At 40.4% G+C, this 18,630-nt stretch overlaps 1 protein-coding gene across 3 annotated transcripts in view; it reads left to right on the top strand.

Annotated features, from left to right (window-relative positions):
• ZNF521 (zinc finger protein 521) overlaps positions 1–18,630 on the top strand; it is a 405,801-nt gene that overhangs the window by 353,695 nt on the left and 33,476 nt on the right. For all 3 annotated transcript variants that reach the window (XM_056521752.1, XM_056521753.1, XM_056521754.1), the window contains one exon: positions 3,033–3,148. In XM_056521752.1, coding sequence (XP_056377727.1) covers positions 3,033–3,148 — 116 coding nt within the window. The remainder of the gene's footprint in view (positions 1–3,032; positions 3,149–18,630) is intronic.

The following is an 18,630-nucleotide window of genomic DNA, read 5'->3' as shown; positions in this document are numbered from 1 at the left end:
CTCCCTTCTGGGCCTTGTTGTGCGCCCCCAGAGCACTTTGCGCCCACATATGGGGTATCTCCGTAGTCGGGAGAAATTGCATTAAACATTTTGGGGGGCTTTTTTCCCTTTTACCTCTTGTCAAAATGAACAGTATAGGGCAACACCAGCGTGTTAGTGTAAAAAATTTATTTTTTTACACTAACATGCTGATGTAGACCCCAACTTCACCTTTTCATAAGGGGTTAAAGGAGAAAAAGCCCCCCAAAATTTGTTAGGCAATTTCTCCCGAGTACGGGGATACCCCATATGTGGCCCTAAACTGTTGCCTCGAAATACGACAGGGCTCCAAAGTGAGAGCGCCATGTGCATTTGAGGCCTAAATTAGGGATTTGCATAGGGGTGGACATAGGGGTATTCTACGCCAGTGATTCCCAAATAGGGTGCCTCCAGCTGTTGCAAAACTCCCAGCATGCTTGGACAGTCAACAGCTGTCCGGCAATACTGGGAGTTGTTGTTTTGCAACAGCTGGAGGCTCCATTTTGGAAACAGTGGCATACCAGACATTTTTCATTTTTATTGGGGAGGGGAGGGGGGCTGTGTAGGGGTATGTGTATATGTAGTGTTTTTTACTTTTTATTTATTTTGTGTTAGTGTAGTGTAGTGTTTTTAGGGTACAGTCACATGGGCGGGGGATTACAGCGAGTTTTCCGTGGCGAGTTTGAACTGCCGCGCAAAATTTGCTGCATTGCAAACTTGCAGCCTGATACTCACTGTAAGCCCCCTGCCCATGTGAATGTACCCTGTACATTCACAGGGGGGGCCTCCAGCTGTTGCAAAACTACAACTCCCAGCAAGCACGGTCTATCAGTGCATGCTGGTAGTTATAGTTTTGCAACAGCTGGAGGCACATGGGTTGGGAAACACTGAGTTAGGAAACAGACAATGTTTCCCAACCAGTGTTCCTCCAGTTGTTGCAAAACCACAACTCCCAGCATTCTCAGGCATGCTGGAAGTAGTAGTTCGGCAATATCTTTAGAGCCAGATGTTGCCGAACTACAACTCCCAGCATACTTGGAGTTGTAGTTTTGCAACATCTGGAGGACTACAGTTTGCAGACCACTAATACAGTGATTCCCAATCTGTGCCCTTCCAGATGTTGCAAAACTGCAACTCCCAGTATGCCAAAACTGTCCAGGCATGCTGGGAGTTGTAGTTCTGCAACATCTGAAGGGCCAGATGTTACAGAACTACAACTCCAGCATGCCTGGACAGTAATGGCATGCTGAGGATATGTAGTTTTGCAACATCTGGAAGGGCACAGTGATCTCCAAACTGTGGACCTCCAGATGTTGCAAAACTGCAACTCCCAGCATGCCCAGATGCCAAGGGCTGTCTGGGCATGCTGGGAGTTGTAGTGTAAGGGGACCAGATGGAGCAGTCCAGATCGCTTTACGGCGGTATGGACTGCTGCAAAGGTCCCGCGACGCCGCCGAAGATCCACTCACCTGTCGCCGCTGCCGCCGCCGGGATCCGGGTCTTCAGGGACGAGGTAAGTACCGGGGCCGGTCCCCAGCACTCCCCCGTCCCCCGCCGCGTCCTCCGGTCTTCCTCCCGTTCTCTCCGAACTTTCAGGGGCCGGGCAGGGTAGGAGGAAGTAACCGCCCCCCCCCCCCCCATGCGATTGGTCGGTTAGCTAACCGAGGAATCGCATGGGATAGGAGGAAGTGGCCACCTCGCTCCTATACTTCAGCATGGTCCTGGCTGTCTGTGACAACCGGGATCATACAAAATTACCGGGCGGTCGGGTCCCAGAGACCCGATCAGCCCGGTATCGCTGCAGATCGCAGGGGCGATTTCCCTCGTGATTTGCGACGATCGCCGACATGGGGGGCAAACATGGCCCCCCTCGGCGTTTGCCCTGGATGCCTGCTGAAGCATTTCAGCAGGCATCTGCTTCCGATCTCTGCCCGGCATGCGGCAGGGACCGGAAATCGCCAGGACGTATGAGTACGTGCCTGGTCCTTAAAGTCCAGGGTGCCAGGACGTACTCATACGTGCCTGGTCCTTAAGGGGTTAAACCCAATCTGAGGTCCAGAGCACTCAATAAATCAATTTTTCATTAATAATTTCTCTGTACTTTGCTCCATTCAGCTTTTTCTCAACCCTGACCCATTTTTTTTGTTCTAACCACAGAAAAACACCCCCACAACAGGATTCTGCCAAAGAAAGGGTCCACTGTAGAAATGGTATCGGGCAGATTATAAGAAGTGCCTGGTTTCCTCCAATACATGACATCTAGAATTTAGGCCAGAGCATCAATCTTGGTTTTATCGGACCATGCAATCTTGTTTCTCACAGTCTGAGAGTCCTTTTGGTGCTTTTTTGAAAACTCCAGGTGAGCTTCCATGGGTCTTTTACTAAGAAGAGGCAATCCTGCCATGAAGTCCAGATTGGTGCAGTGCTGCTATCATGGTTGACCTTCTGGAAGTTTCTCCCATCTGGACACAGGATCTTTAAAGCTCAGCCATACTGACCAAGGCCTTCTTTCCCAATAACTTATTTTGGTAGGTGGCCAGCTCTAGAAAGAGCCCTGGTTGTTCCATAGAATTACGAAGGCCACTGTGCTTTTGGGAAGTTTTAGTGCAACATACATTTTTTGTATCCAGCGCTGTCGACATAATCATGTCTCTGAGCTGTACAGGAAGCCTTTTCTACCTCATGGCTTTGTTTTTGCTCTGATATGCAAAAACAAAGGGATGTGTCTTTTCAAATCCCATCCAATCATCTGAATTTACCACAGGAAGACTCCAGTTAAGGTGCATATACACCTCAAAGGATGATTCATTGGAGATTACCTGTCAATTATTTTTATAGTCTATATATTATAATCTGGATTTCCACTATGGTTATGTACCACACAAAAGTACTAGATCCGATATGATTTTCCTTGCCATAAGATTATCAAATATAATTGTTTAAGCAGATTCATTTCAATGATAACAAATCCTTATGTATATACAATATTCAGTGGATATTTCTTTCTCTTCTAGTTTTCGTTCAAGCAAACAAGCTGCAACAGCATATTTTTTCGGCTCATGGACAAGAAGACAAGATCTATGACTGCACACAATGCCCACAGAAATTCTTTTTTCAGACTGAGCTACAGGTAATGTGTTTGTCGTATAAGATGAGCAATGCAAACTAATACCCCTGAGTATTTTGGAATCCTGATTTTACTCTTTTTGATACATACTTTATATTCTGCACACGTCACAATGAATTGCAGTGCAGGTCATCTTGCTCTATGGGTTTTAGTTGCAGCATGTGGATGAGATTTGTTTTAATATCCAGTGACCATTTAGTGGTAGATACAAATTCTACACAGTTTCTGCAGGCCGTACAAATGATGCCAGTGTACATGTATATTCACTGACTGACAGGTAACATATGCTCTGATTGGAATTGCTCACTTTTCTTTTACCTTTCGATCTGGCCCATGCCATCATGAAGACTTTTCTTGCCTATGACTCTTTGCAGAAACTTCTGGAGAAACTTTTTAGGTTCCTTGCTCCAGAACTTATAGTAGCTAGGCTCCCTGTGTCTCCACTATATATAAAGCCCCTTTGTTCCACTATATAGTATTAAGGCCCCTCTGTACCTCCATACAGTAATCAGACCCCCTCTGTGCCCTGATATTGTAGTTAGACCAACATCTGTGCCATATCTAGTGTTGGGCCTCTCTGTGCCCCATGTATTATTAGGTTCCCTCTGTATCCCTATATTGTAGTTAGGCAATTGTGTACCCCTACATTGTAGCTAGTCCCCCTCTATGCACCCATATTGTAGTTAGGCCCCCTCTGAGCTCCCATATTGTATAGGCTCCTCAGTGCCTCCATATAGTTTAGGCCCCATCTGTGTCCTCATATAGTATTAGGCTCCTTTGTGCACTGATATGTGGCCTTATTCCACTCACCCACAGCATCTCCCATTGCTCTGTTTTGCTGCAGCTTCTCTTCTGTCTGTGCTAGGCAGCATGGTACAGAAATGCTGCCCACACTAGAAGTTACTTCAACTATATCATGTGATCACCCTAAAGACGTACACACAGCTGAAAACTGTGCTAGCCTGGGGATGCAGGAGATCCATGTGTCCTGGATTCCCAAGCGGAACCCTGAGACACCTGGGTGGGCCTGAGTGAGGCACCCGGTGGCAGATTGGGCCCTCTAGCTGCAGGGGGTCCTACACTTTCTTGGGTTTACTTGGTGTCAATGCTGGCTTTGCATCAGGCTTTCCATTTTTATGCTGTACAGAAAAGCATAGCAAATTGTGTCTTTTGACGCAGAGACCTCTGGTAGCAAAACATACACATATATATATATATATATATATATATATATATGTGTGTGTGTATATATATATATATATATATATATATATATATATATGCACAGTATATTTTTTTTTAACATGGGAGACTACCGGTGGCATTTGCCATCTGTTAAACTTAGGCACACATTGCAAAATGCTGCGTGAAGAGAGTCTAAAGTTCAGTTCACAGTGTGTCTGACATAGACATATACCTAATGTAAAGTTCTAACTTATGCCACTCTATAGGCATACATTGACTAACTTTGTAAAAAAAAATTGTATACCGCACTCAATATACTTTGTATTTTTATTTTTTGTAAGATGTATTTACTTAGAAAACCTACATTTTCTATACTGTTAAAAAATATAAATATACTAATGTATACCATCCTTATGGCTCATATGGCAAATAAACAGGACAGTGTGAACAGAGCCTAATAAAGCTATCTGTATCCCTATAGAATTAATAATAAAATACAATGGGCCTGTAATTGCTGCCCTGCAAATAATAGTCTTATGTTTTTGGTCACCGAATCTTTTGGTAAACATGCCAGTTATGACTTTAGCTCTAAAATACATGTGTCAGATGAAGCTGATGTTGAAGCTGATGTTGTTGTTCAATGGCTTCATGACACTCCAGCATGCCTTTGACTTCCAGAATTCCTTTGATCATAGAAGTCATAAGAGTAAGATCCCTATGACCATATCTTGATAGCCAAAGATATAAAATCCTAGGAAACCCCTTTCATGTGTCATAAAATGGAGATAAGTGGTTGTTAACTGGTAATAACCTATAATCTACCTACATTAAAGTGAATTTGTCACCTGTAAATTCACTTCCATACCACCAACTATGCTACTAAAGGTCTCAAACAAAGGATATAAATATTACTTTTCAATTGACTGTCATTGAAGTGTCAGAGAAGCGTGGCCCAGGTTCCAGACTGCTCTCAGGCTACAACACCTTTGTGCCCTTATTCCTCCACCCAACTTGTATGAGAGACAGACAGGTCTTGGGTTACTCTCATTTGCCGAGCAGTGCAGGGAGCCTTCACTGACTCAATCCGAAACCCTAGCTTATGCACAGTATTTTAATAAGGAAGATGGTGGGTATTAGAGCAGAGAGGCATTGCAGCATGAAAGCATTCTGGACCCTGAGCCATGCGTCCTTAACACTTTACTGGTTTATAAAGCAACATTTTTTGGGTATTAAATAGGAGGTAATATTTGTACTTTTCATTGAGACCTTCACAACACGGTAGGGGGGGGGGGGGGGGGCATTTAAGTACATAGAAACATGTTGTAAGGGCATAGCTTGCAAACCGTACCGACACATTTATCCTGAGATGCTGTAATGAAGAGATTGTGGTTGAAGGACCTGTGATGTGGGTATCTCAGGGGAAAATTGAATTAAAAAGCCCCAAAAATAGAAGGGGCTTGCCTTGTGGAAGGGGGTGTGACTTTCAAACTGGATGAATACACTCACAAGGAGATGCAGAGCGTAACTTGTGTAGTAAGGTACCTCAAGTCATTCATGGGACTTTGGACAAAAATCCTGACTCTCGCAAATGGGGAAGGGTAAGGGTTAATTTAACTATGCTATATTTTTTATTGACATATTTGTAACATATGTACCAAGTTTCATTGAAATATCTCCAGCCATTAGAAAGTGATGGTGGAACATGCATACACACATTGGGGGACGTTCATTAAGGTATTTAGAGCCTTTTTTGCTTACTCCGGACGCACAAAAAGTGGCACATGCACCTAAGCACTTTTTTGTGCGACTTTTGTGGGTAAGCAAAAAGGTACAAACAGCCTTACCTAAGTAAATTTCAGTTTTCACTTTGCAGTGGTCATGAATTTATGATGTGCGAAAGTCGCACGTAGGCAAACAAAAAGTCACAAACCCCTGAAAAAAAGTTACAAGTCTACTCCAGGTCTGACCTGAAGTACAAAACTTCGGAACGTGAGCAAATTTAAAAAGTCTCACAAAAGTCTCATCTGTGACTATTTAGTTTTTCTTATGTGCTCCAAATGTATCAACCCCCTGTGAGAGTACAATAAATATGTAGCACTTGAGCAAAACGAAAGCAAAAAAAATAAAAATGCCTTTAGAACTCACTTACCAAAGCAAACTATGATAGATGTCTGCTTTTGAGTTTTAGATAAATAGATAGATATGAGACAGATAGATAGATAGATAGATTAGTGCAATAGAGAAGCCCCAGCTGCATTTATTTGTAAGCAGTGAATGTTTAAACTTGCTATAAAGGTATCAGAATTCTAACCAATACTACAGTAGTAGTAGTGTATAATATAATTCTTCGTTTTGAGTAGTATTTCAGGCTTTACCACTTATAATCATGAAATAATAGGGTAAATCCTGTTTAACCCCTTAAGAACTGAGGGTTTTTCTGTTTTTGCACTTTCGTTTTTTCCTCCTTACCTATCATAATTCTTTCAACTTTGCACCTAAAAATCCACATGATGGCTTATTTTTTGCGCCACCAATTCTACTTTGTAATGACATCAGTCATTTTACCCAAATCTACGGCGAAACCAAAATCATTGTGCTACAAAATTGAAGAAAAAATGCAATTTTTTTACTTTTGAGTGCTTCCCTTTCTACGCAGTACATTTTTCGGTAAAAATGAGACCTTCTCTTTATTTTGTAGGTCCATACGATTAAAATAATCCCCTGCTTATATAGGTTTGATTTTGTCGTACTTCTGTAAAAAATCATGACTACATGCACGAAAATTTTAAAGTTTAAAAATGTCATTTTCTGACCCCTTATTTTTCTGAGCACGGGGCGATAAGGGCTCTGAAGTTTTTAGCGGTACCATTTTTGTATTGATCGGACTTTTTGATCGCTTTTTATAAATTTTTTCATGATATAAAAAGAGACCAAAAATATGCTATTTTGGACTTTGGAATTTCTTTGCGTGTACGCAATTGACCGTGAGGTTTAATTAACTATATATTTTTATAATTCAGACATTTCCGCACACAGCAATACCACATATGTTTATTTTTATTTACATTGGGTTTTTTGTTTTTTTTTTAAATGGGAAAAGGGGGGTGATTCAAACTTTTATTAGGGATGGGGTTAAAAGATCATTATTAACTTTTTTTTTTTCTTTTCCACTTTTATTTGCAGTGTTATAGCCCCCTCTAGTGGCTATAATACTGCACTAACTGATCTTTTACATCGATCTTTGTTATCTCATAGAATAACATTGATCAATGATTCTGCCACTTGACTTTAGATAGAGAAATCTACAAGACTAGGCAGAAAGAGGCCAAGCAAGCTATAAGAACTTCTAAACCGCAAGCAGAAGAAAAACTAGCTCCGTCTGTGAAAAAAGGGGATAAGACATTCTTCAGATATATAAATGAAAAAAGGAAATTAAAACAAGGAATAACTAAATTAAAAACAAAGGAAGGAAGGTATGTTGAAGAGAATAAGGGGCTAGCCGACTGCCTTGATGAATACTTCTGTTCAGTTTTTACAGAAGAAAAAGAAGGAAAAGGACCTCCATTAGAGAGGAAAACTAAGGAATCATTTGATGCATGTGTCTTTACAGAGGAAGAGGTTCTGCTTTTGCTGTCTAAAGATAAGGCAAATAAGTCACAGGGGCCTGATGGGATACACCCAAAATTATTAAGAGAGCTTAGTGGTGAGCTAGCAAAACCGTTAATAGATTTATTTAACCAATCACTGGTAACAGGAGTCGTCCCGGTAGATTGGAAATTAGCGAATGTCGTGCCCATTCACAAGAAAGGTAGTAGGGAGGAATCAAGCAACTATAGTCCAGTAAGTCTGACATCAATAGTGGGGAAATTAATGGAAACCCTACTAAAGGATAGGATTGTGGAACATCTAAACTCCCATGGATTGCAAGATGTAAAACAACATGGGTTTACTTCAGGGAGATCATGTTAAACAAATCTTATTGATTTTTTTGATTGGGTGACTAAAATTATAGATGGTGGAGGGGCAGTAGACATTGCATATGTAGATTTTAGTAAGGCTTTTGACACTGTCCCACATAGAAGACTTATCAATAAACTGCAGTCCTTGAGCTTGGACTCCCATATTGTTGAGTGGATTAGGCAGTGGCTGAGTGACAAACAACAGAGGGTTGTAGTCAATGGAGAATATTCAGAGCAAGGTCTTGTTACCAGTGGGGACCTCAGGGACCAATATTGTTTAATATCTTCATTAGTGAAATCGCAAAAGGTTTCGATGGTAAGGTATGTCTTTATGCTGATGACACAAAGATATGTAACAGGGTTGATGTTCCTGGAGGGATACGCCAAATGGAAAAGGATTTAGGAAAAGTAGAAGAATGGTCAGAACTCTGGCAACTGACATTTAATGTGGATAAGTGCAAGATAATGCACCTGGGGCGTAAAAACCCTCGGGCAGAATATAGAATATTTGACACAGCCCTGACCTCAGTATCTGAGGAAAGGGATTTAGGAGTAATTATTTCAGAAGACTTAAAGGTAGGAAGACAATGTAATAGAGCAGCAGGAAACTCTAGCAGGATGCTTGGATGTATAGGGAGAGGTATAAGTAGTAGAAAGAGAGAAGTGCTCATGCCGCTGTACAGAACACTGGTGAGACCTCACTTGGAGAATTGTGCGCAGTACTGGGGGCCATATCTCCAAAAGGATATAGATACTCTAGAGAGAGTTCAGAGAAGAGCTACTAAACTAGTACATGGATTGCAGGACAAAACTTACCAGGAAAGGTTAAAGGACCGTAACATGTATAGCTTGGAAGAAAGAAGAGACAGAGGGGATATGATAGAGACTTTTAAATACATAAAGGGAATCAACACGGTAAAGGAGGAGAGCATATTTAAAAGAAGAAAAACTACCACAAGAGGACATAGTTTTAAATTAGAGGGGCAAAGGTTTAAAAGTAATATCAGGAAGTATTACTTTACTGAGAGAGTAGTGGATGTATGGAATAGCCTTCCTGCAGAAGTGGTCGCTGCAAATACAGTGAAGGAGTTTAAGCATGCATGGGATAAGCATAAGGCTATCCTTCATATAAGATAGGGCCAGAGACTGTTGATAGGATTCAGATTATTGGGCAGACTAGATGGGCCAAATGGTTCTTATCTGCCGACACATTCTATGTTTCTATGACTTGTCATGCCTGGATCTCAGGCACAGAGCAGTCATTCGGAGATCGGCGATGCAGGAGGAAGATAAGGACCCTCCTTGTGTCTGCCAGCTGTTCGGGGCGCTGCGATTTCACTGCGGCAGTCTTGAACAGCCCGCTGAGCTAGGCGGGAGAAGTTTACTTCCACTTTAGGGTAAGGATTAATAGCGCGCTATTAGCCACGGGTCCCAACCCTCTATGACGCTGTGCCACGCCGTGGCCCCGCGTTATAGAATGAGAGCGAACTCAGGGTGTACAGGTACGCCCTGCATCCTTTAGGGGTTAAGTTCAATTCCAGTTAGTGAGGCACCTTTTAATTAGGTCTTGGATATTCACAGACATAAGCATCATATGCTACAATTTCTTTACTTTTTTCACCTTGCTTTTTTATTTAGTTTGTCATCCGTTCAGTCCAGCCGATACACAGGACATTATACACTTTTCTACTGTTAGTTTATTATGGTCCAGAGGTAATTTGAGGTTATCAGTGGCATAGAAGCTTGCGAACAAGGCTCTATGATGAGTAGAAGTGATGGCTTTATAGCCAGTCTCCGTGTTTTGTGGAGGATTCGATCAGCCAACGTGTAGAAAACCTGTAATAAACCGTTATTTTTTCCTCTATTTTTCCTGCAGGGTCCTAGCTATAATAAAACACTACTGTAGTTCTGTGTGTCGTTTCATTTATTTGCTTTCTGTTATTTTGTTACCCTGTATTACTTTGTCAAATTTTAAGATGTTGCTGTTTCACATTAGGTTCACTGTGACTGTACATTCGCCTCGGTTTATACATGCATAAAGATTTGTATGCAGATATTATTGTCCTAGACAATACTATGAAAATATCCTAGTTTCTATAGTACTGTATTTTGGCTATATGGTAATGGTTTAGGTCTTTTGTCCTTCAACAGATTTATTTTTCCGTTGTCATATTGCCTTAAAATTTATACTGCAGGAAACGTAATTACATTTTAAGATTAAAGGGGTTCTCCCTTGTTTATACTGTTTTTTGTTATTATGTTTGTGTGTTATGAGTGTATAAGTATGTGTTTTTTTTATGTGTGTTGTGATTATGTATATATGTATTTTCTTACCTTTTGTGAAGATCCGGAAGCTGGCCCCTTTTTCTTCCAGTGGCTTGCTGTGTAACCTCGGCCTCCGCCATGTTGTGTTCGGTAAGTGCGATGTCGGGGAGTGTGTTCTTGCTTCTGTCCTTCCTATCTTCTGACGTCCGAGGCGAATCTTTTCTTCCTGTTTCTTCCGTGGCTCAGCGACGAATCTGTCCTCTACCGGCACATGCGCAGGTAGTTTGCTTTTTTTACCAATAACGTTTTTTTGTCTAATTGACAAACTGTCTGCGCATGCGCGAGTACGCAAGTGCTACGCTAACAGCGTAGCGTACGTTAGGCCTACGCTAATAGTGTAGCTTCACGCAAGCGCAGACAGTTTGTCAATTAGACAAAAAAACCTTTATTGGTAAAAAAAAAAACTACATGCGCCGGAAGAGGCCGCAGATTCGTCGCTGAGCCACGGAAGAAACAGGAAGAAAAGATTTGCCTCGGACGTCAGAAGCTAGGAAGGACAGAAGCAAGAACACACCCCCCGACATCCCACTTACCGAACACAACATGGCGGAGGCCGAGGTTACACAGCAAGCCACTGGAAGAAAAAGCGGCCAGCTTCCGGATCTTCACAAAAGGTAAGAAAATACATATATACATAATCACAAAACACATAAAAAACACATACTTATACATACATAACACACAAACATAATAACAAAAAACAGTATAAACAGGGGAGAACCCCTTTAAAGGTATTATCCTGTAATGACAAATTACAGAATCTATGTCTAGTCCCAGTGTATGGGAATGCTGTATATAATCAAGTATGCTATGTAGTGCCCTGCGGTCTTCAGTCATCCCATAGAGTTTGAATAGGGCAGCTGCGTGCATATAGAGCCATTTAGAGCCCCTGTTCTCATGATGGATGTTTTACTATTGGCCCCCAACAATCAGATGCTTATCACCAGTCTTGTGGATAGGTCACGAGTTGTCATCTAGATGTCTCATCTACAATGCCCCATGAAATGCTTGAAAGGAGGCCATAACCTTACAATAATTGTCGGCTAAACTTTCGTTTGGCCTATATTAATCTCTCCCGAGCTCCCCATACACATGATCATTTGGCATTGCCAAACGTTCATGTGTCCTCTAAGGGGAGGGAGGTGGTAAGCCACAGGCAGGCTTCTGCCTACCATTCTCTCCACCAAAATCATATGTTAATGGACAGTTTTGTCGACTATGGGGTATAGGGATAAATTTCACGGAGTGTTCACGTTAAATAGACAAAAAAATTATTATTTTATACAGTAAGCGAAGCGCAATCTGTACATTTTTAAAAAGTATGGCTGTAGAAAGTAGAATGTCCAGTGCAGGTAGATCCAACAGAGCAATTTATTGAAGATAAAACTTCAGTACATGGACATCGTGGGCACAGATACCTGTACCCACGATACATGTACTGAGGTTTTATCTTCAATAAATTGCTCTGTTGGATCTACCTGCACTGGACATTCTACTTTCTTCAGCCATCCATTCCAGGCGTTGCCCATGCCAGTCCGGGCACGTTGGGTATAGAGGTGAGCTGGGGCTCCATTTCTATTGCTATATTTTTAAAAAGTAGTTGTGTTGTCAGATAAAGATTGTAGCATTTCATATTTCTGTGCTATCATATTGTGTTATAAAGAGCCTCGTAAAAAAAAAAAAAGGGATTTCATTGCATATAAAACATGTAAGATGCGAATGGTCAGCCCTTATTGTACTTACTATATTTTTACATGAAGTGAATGTCCTAACACTATTTATATGTGCGCTACACTTCCTGGTATGACACCTATCAGATTTCTTACTCTTGTTTCGTTCAATGACTTTATAAGAAGCTGCATCTCTCTCTACCACCCTTTTTTTTTAAACATTCTTTTACCATTATACACTGTTAATCTTCAGATACTTCCACAGTCCCCGGAAAACAAGAAGACTGTAGGCAGAGAAATAAGAGCTATAGGCTGATGCACAGTGAAGATAACAACATGTTTTCCTCTCGAGTATATATTATAAAGTATCATATACTCACATGTACTTCTGAATTAAACAACAATTACGATAAGAGGCCCATTTTTTTTATTTACATCCAGCCTAAGAGTAGTATATTACTAATGCTACACAAAATATTGTAAGTCTTTAACTTAAACCTTAAAAAAACGGTTCTCGGAAATTACGACACTGACCATTTTAATTCAGCTTCTTTATAACTATCTCTGAATTGCTAATTCCCCGTTGTCCTCACAGTACATAGAAATGTGCATTTCCCTGCTTGTTTGAACACCACAAATCTTGCTTTCCCTTCAGCAGATTGTGCCATTGGAAGCACATATTGAGAATGGCAAATGGCTCAGAAGCAACAAGAACATTTTTATTAGTTCAAAAGAAAATATTTAATTTCAGCCACATCCAGATGTAGCCGCACATTTTGATAATTTGGACATCTGAATGAAACTGTTGACTGCTGCGTATCTTGAGAAATATTGATTGTCCTCTCTTGATTGAGTTTGTTCAATCAGCCAGCATCAGTCTCAACTTGAACGTACAAGGAATTCACAGTGCTATCTTTTATTGGAGAATTTGCAGCTCGGCACAGCGTGTAACATCCTTTTTGCCCTGAAGCTACACCTAGTAGGGCTCCAGAGTTTAGGAGGAAGCAAGCCAGAAAGAGAAGGAGAATGCTGAGTTCCCTCTAAAAGGCTGAAATGTTGCAGGGAAGATGAATTGTGCTTAAAAGCAATGCTTGCGGTGTCGTCATTTAGAACAAGAAAATAAAACTAAGGTCTTAAGCTTTTTCTGAATAGGCAGGGTGAAATAATCCTTTAAAACCATGTAATTTTAAATGGCTGAAAAAAAGCGAGCGGCACTGCTATTACAGTGCTTGTGGGAGGGGAGAATGTGGACTTTCATGTCATATAGAACATTTTCATTTTGTCCAAAGTTGTCTGGCCTTGAGATGTTGAAATTTTGACAGTAAAAAAAAATGCTGGATAGCTTGGACATTTTTAAGTAGCTGTCAATTGACAGTGGAAATAGTCCTAGTTTATATGGGGGGCTAAAATGTTTGAAGCAATGTTTCTGTTTTTCATGCAGTCTTGTTGAGGTTTTGTTAGTCGATACAGTAGAATGGGGAATTAATTTACTTGTAACAGTATGTTTACATGGGGTATATTTCTTTTTTGCAGATAATGGCCATTTATTTAATTTTACTTTGACTCAAAATTGGCTCATCCGTGTAAAAATTTGTAGGAATTGTTTTTTTGTAGGAATTGTTTTTCTGATCAGAGCCTTACTAGGACTAAAAATACCTTACTGCTGTCTATACAGTACCACCATACGAGTGCTACTGGATGTTCACAAGGTGATAATAAGTCAACATTTTCAGTATATGCAATGGAAACCCTTACCCCTACAGTGAATATAGCCATAGGCCCCCATTGACTCTTGTGGCCTCAGTCAGGGTGCTATAAGACAGGAGATTGTTCTTTCCTTTCCAGCCAATGGCAGACACGTGCCACTTTATGGCTGTACACTGAAATCTATCATAGGCATAAGGTGGAGATATATGCCTGGAGTACATATACCTCCAATTTATAGAGAAAATATGGTGTGAACATACAATGTTATTGATAGAACAGTTAGTCTGACTGATTCAGCACATACTCTAAACAATGGCCCATATATACTATTTGAAATGTGGCAGAATGTTGGCTTAATTTGATCCAAAAAAACATCTTATCTTACTTCTGCCACATTTACAATGCATTTATTAAACTTTTTTGACATATTTCTGTTGGGTCTGGTAAAATAGGGCATAGCTTGAGATACACCACAACATGTGCCAAAATTCTGGTGCAAATTCTGCAGTGGCCGGTAACCTAGGAAATGAGCTAGAGGAAAGGAGCAGGAATATCAGAGAAATGAGGCAAGTTTGCAAAAGTAATGTATTTACAAAAACATTTAACTTGATGTGCCCCACGTCTATCTAAGTTTAACATAGATTTTGTCTATAACCCCTTCATTACCTTATACTTCCTGGAGCACATTAAATCAGGAATGCAGACAATACACTTCACTGTGATAGACTTGGTTGCTAATACTATTTGTGGATGTTGCATGGCTCTTCTATACCTTCTTAATAGTTAATCATTAAGGCATTATACTTTAATGCTGTTCTGTATGGCCTGGTTTAGAGAGAAAAGTGACCAGGTCCTCAACTACCCTGCACATAGGTAGAATGTTTTGGTGGAAACATTGGCTTTAATACATTCAGGTTCGGTGCCATTTGAGACATTTTTCAGATAGGCTATGGCCTATCTGCAAAATGTCAAATTTCCAATCCTGATATTAATATAGGGAAAACTAATACACAATAAATAATGAATGTCTAAAGACAAAACCCAGAAATGTTGCCATCTATGCAGTGTCCAAGTTATGGGTATAACAGCAGAACTGCTCAGGAATAACTGTTTAGAAGTAAATGTGTGTAGTTGTTTTTGATAAATAAGTGATAATGGCCGATTATTAGATGCAACATTTAGGCATGTTTTGTGTCCAATCTATAAGTTGTATTTTTCTACCTCACTGTACAACAAATTATTTATCATATATTCCTTTTAATAGCATTGGGAAAGCATATGTGAGATTAGCTCTCAGACCTTGCTGTCATGGGTTCAGTTATAATTCATGATGGTTGCTATGGGACTTGCTTATTTTCATGTGGAGTTAATGCATTTCTGCAGGGACCTGCTGAGAGCACCCTGTATTGTCTATGTCCTGGTTTCCCTGTATGCCATGACACTGTGGGGTGTTTTATTTTGCGTAAAAAATTCTTGTGTTCTTTTGCTTGGAGAGAATTAACATATATGAGTCATTAACATTAAATGAATATATGTTTAAATCTCTGTTTCCGTGAACACATTGATTTGACATATTTCTTTATTTTGTATTTGCAGCAAAAATAGCTTTACATTTTTGTAAGTTAAAATTTTTATATATAGTATGATAAAAACAAAAATGATCCAAATTTGGCATTGTTGAAATCATTCAGACCCATAGAATAAATTTAGCATATCAGTTTTACCATAAAGTGAAATTGAAAACATTATTGCCCCATAAAATTTGACAGTTCCATCTTTTTAATTGTGCAATTTTGCAGGGCAATAAGTGCACTGTATGGTACAACTGATATGCTAAATTTATTCTCTGGGTCAGTATGATTCCAACAATGCCAAATTTGGATATATATATATATATATATATATATATATATATATATAAAATAATAATAATAAAATAAATGCTATGTGTCTTAGAAGGTGCTAAAAAATGTAAGCCAAAAATCTAAATTCTGGGGTGGGACAGCTTCTGTCTGGCTGACAGACAAGAGTCGTGTGAATCTGGTGCATCGTAAGGCAGTGCAGTTTTTATGAAGATGTCAGAAATGCTGATCTTGTTAAATTCCCTATGTATTGAATGAAATTAGGTAATTAGGAACGTGAACAAAAAATAAAGACGCCTAGTGAGTCTTAGAAGATGGAGAGTTTCTAGTCCATAAAGGAAAGGATCACACAGTCCATGTTCTTGATTGAACGTCTACGTGTGATTTTTTTTTCGGCACTGCTGGCAACGTTGCAAAAGTTCCTAGATTAAGTAGGGCAGGGATGACTTTATCTTGGTTCCCTGGTCTTTTTAGGTGAAAGATCACTATGAGATGACACAGCTGAGTAGTTAGGCTGAAATCCGGGCTGGGGTTTTATTAATTTTGCACAAAGATAAATCCTGAAATTCTGACAAACTCCATGACAGGTGAAATTCTTTCTCGCAGAATCTTCTCAGCAAGAGGCTGCTCATTTTGTTCTGTTCTGAGGCTGGCAACAGGAGGGCAGCTTTATAATCAGCCCTCAAAGGACCCCCAGCCGCCCCAGAGTCTTGAGCTGATTGAATAACTCCTAGGCCTCTTCCCCTAGGCCTCCATCAGCAGGAGTCCTGTGGAAAGCAATCTCCTGCAGACTGGCACTGAAGTGAGCTTTAAACTACTATTTTCTGCTCTCCAGAGGAGCCTGAAGTACTAAAAGATAGATGGACTGCAGATATTTTATGAGAAACTGTCAGAGGAAGAGCAGGATAAATGTTTTTTTTTTCCTTCGCTTGTTTGTGTCGCGATGCTCCGCTGTTTAATATTTCGATTTTTTTTTCTTCCCCACAAAATGATAAGAAATTAATTAGCTGCTAACCTTTTTTTTGTTTTGTACATTTTGCTCTTTTTCTTTTGTATTTTAATATTCACATGGAGGCCCTTTGCTTAACCACAGTTGCAGCAAATCAGGAACATTTGCACTGAAATATTTATGACAGAATGAAAAATTGGATTCATTTTCTGGCCTCTAGCCGAACTGTCTGCAACTTTGTGCAGCATTATTTAGCATTGCTTATTCCACGTCTTTATAACAGGGCCAGCTTTCTAGACAGGCTCCCCCCCTGCTTTCTGAGGTATAATGGTAAAAGAAATCCGTCATACTGTATATAAATAATGTGTTAGCGTAGATATTTATAGGGGAAAAAGTAAAAGGCTATTGCTACATCTGCTGTAACTGGATTTTTCAGTGTAAGATTAAACAGTAGGAGATCACTAAAGACGTTGCTTATAGTTAACAAAAGCTGTTTTTCTTTTATATTGGCAAAGGATTTTATTTTTTATTTAGTAACCTCATAACAGACTTGGTAGCTGGAAATATGAGGATGTATCTGCAGTATTGTATCTATCTCTATCTATCTGTATAGATATATACAGGTATATATACATATACATATTTATCTATAAGATGGATATTTTCTTTACTTAAAGGAACATTGTAGTTTGTGGTTTTCTGCACAGCCATTTTAGCCAAGGTGGCTACATTCTTGGTATTACTTTTAAAGTTATATTCTCGGAATAAATCACTTTATACATTTTTTGGGAATGACCAAAAAGCAGCAATTTGGGACTTTTTTTTGTTTACGCCGCTCACCGTACCACCGTACAGGATCATTAACATTATATTTTGATAGATTGGACATTTACACATGCAGCGATACCAAATATGTTTAATAATTACTATTTTTTACACTTTTTTTGAGTAAAATGGGGAAAAGGGATGATTTAATTTTGTTATTTTTTTTTACTTTTATTTTTAACTCTCTGTGTCCCCACAGGGGACTATCTTTAGCAATCATTAGATTGCTAATACTGTTCAGTATTCAGGCATAGCACTGATCAGTATTATCGGCGATCTTCTGCTCTGGTCAGCTATAAGCCAGATCAGAGCAGAAGACCCTAGGAGAGCGGGAGAGCCACGTGAGGGAACAATCGCTGCTCAAATACTGTGATCTGTATCAATCACGGCATCTGAGGGGTTAATGGCAGACATCAGCGCGATGACTGATGTCCACCTTTACCTGCGGCCGTGCATGATGTGAGCATGGCTCCGGTGCTCGGATCATGTACAGGAGTAGAGCTGGGCGGTATGACCAAAAACGTGTATTTTTGTAACTTATAGCGGTTCCACGGTATATAACGGTATTTCTTTCACCCCTCCCCCCCCCCCAAATCATGTTACCCGCCAGCGCTGTTTTGCTCCCCCCCAATAAATTATCAGCCCAGCGGGGTACTACTCACATATGTCACCCGCAAGCATTGTCCTCCTCCTCTTTTTTGCGGGCCACCGGTGCTGGAACTCTATACTGTACGGCAGAGGTCTCCAACCTGCGGACCTCCAGATGTTGCAAAACTACAACTCCGGGCATGCTGGGAGTTGTAGTTTTGCAACAGCTGGAGGTCCGCAGGTTGGAGACCACTGCTGTATGCTGTATCCCTATGCCCGGGCTGCAAAAGATAAAGGAAATAAACTTTAACTTACCTACGTCGGCCTTACGCTGGGGACGTGAACGTCGGACAGCCGTCAGCCTATCACCGGCCGGAGCGATGTTCCGCCTCGGCCGGTGATAGGCTGAGCCCAC

Source organism: Hyla sarda, chromosome 5, assembly GCF_029499605.1.
Source record: "Hyla sarda isolate aHylSar1 chromosome 5, aHylSar1.hap1, whole genome shotgun sequence".
NCBI classification, from domain to species: Eukaryota; Metazoa; Chordata; class Amphibia; order Anura; family Hylidae; genus Hyla; species Hyla sarda.
The sequence above is the reverse complement of the archived record's forward strand: the minus strand, read 5'-3'. Positions and strand labels throughout refer to the sequence as shown.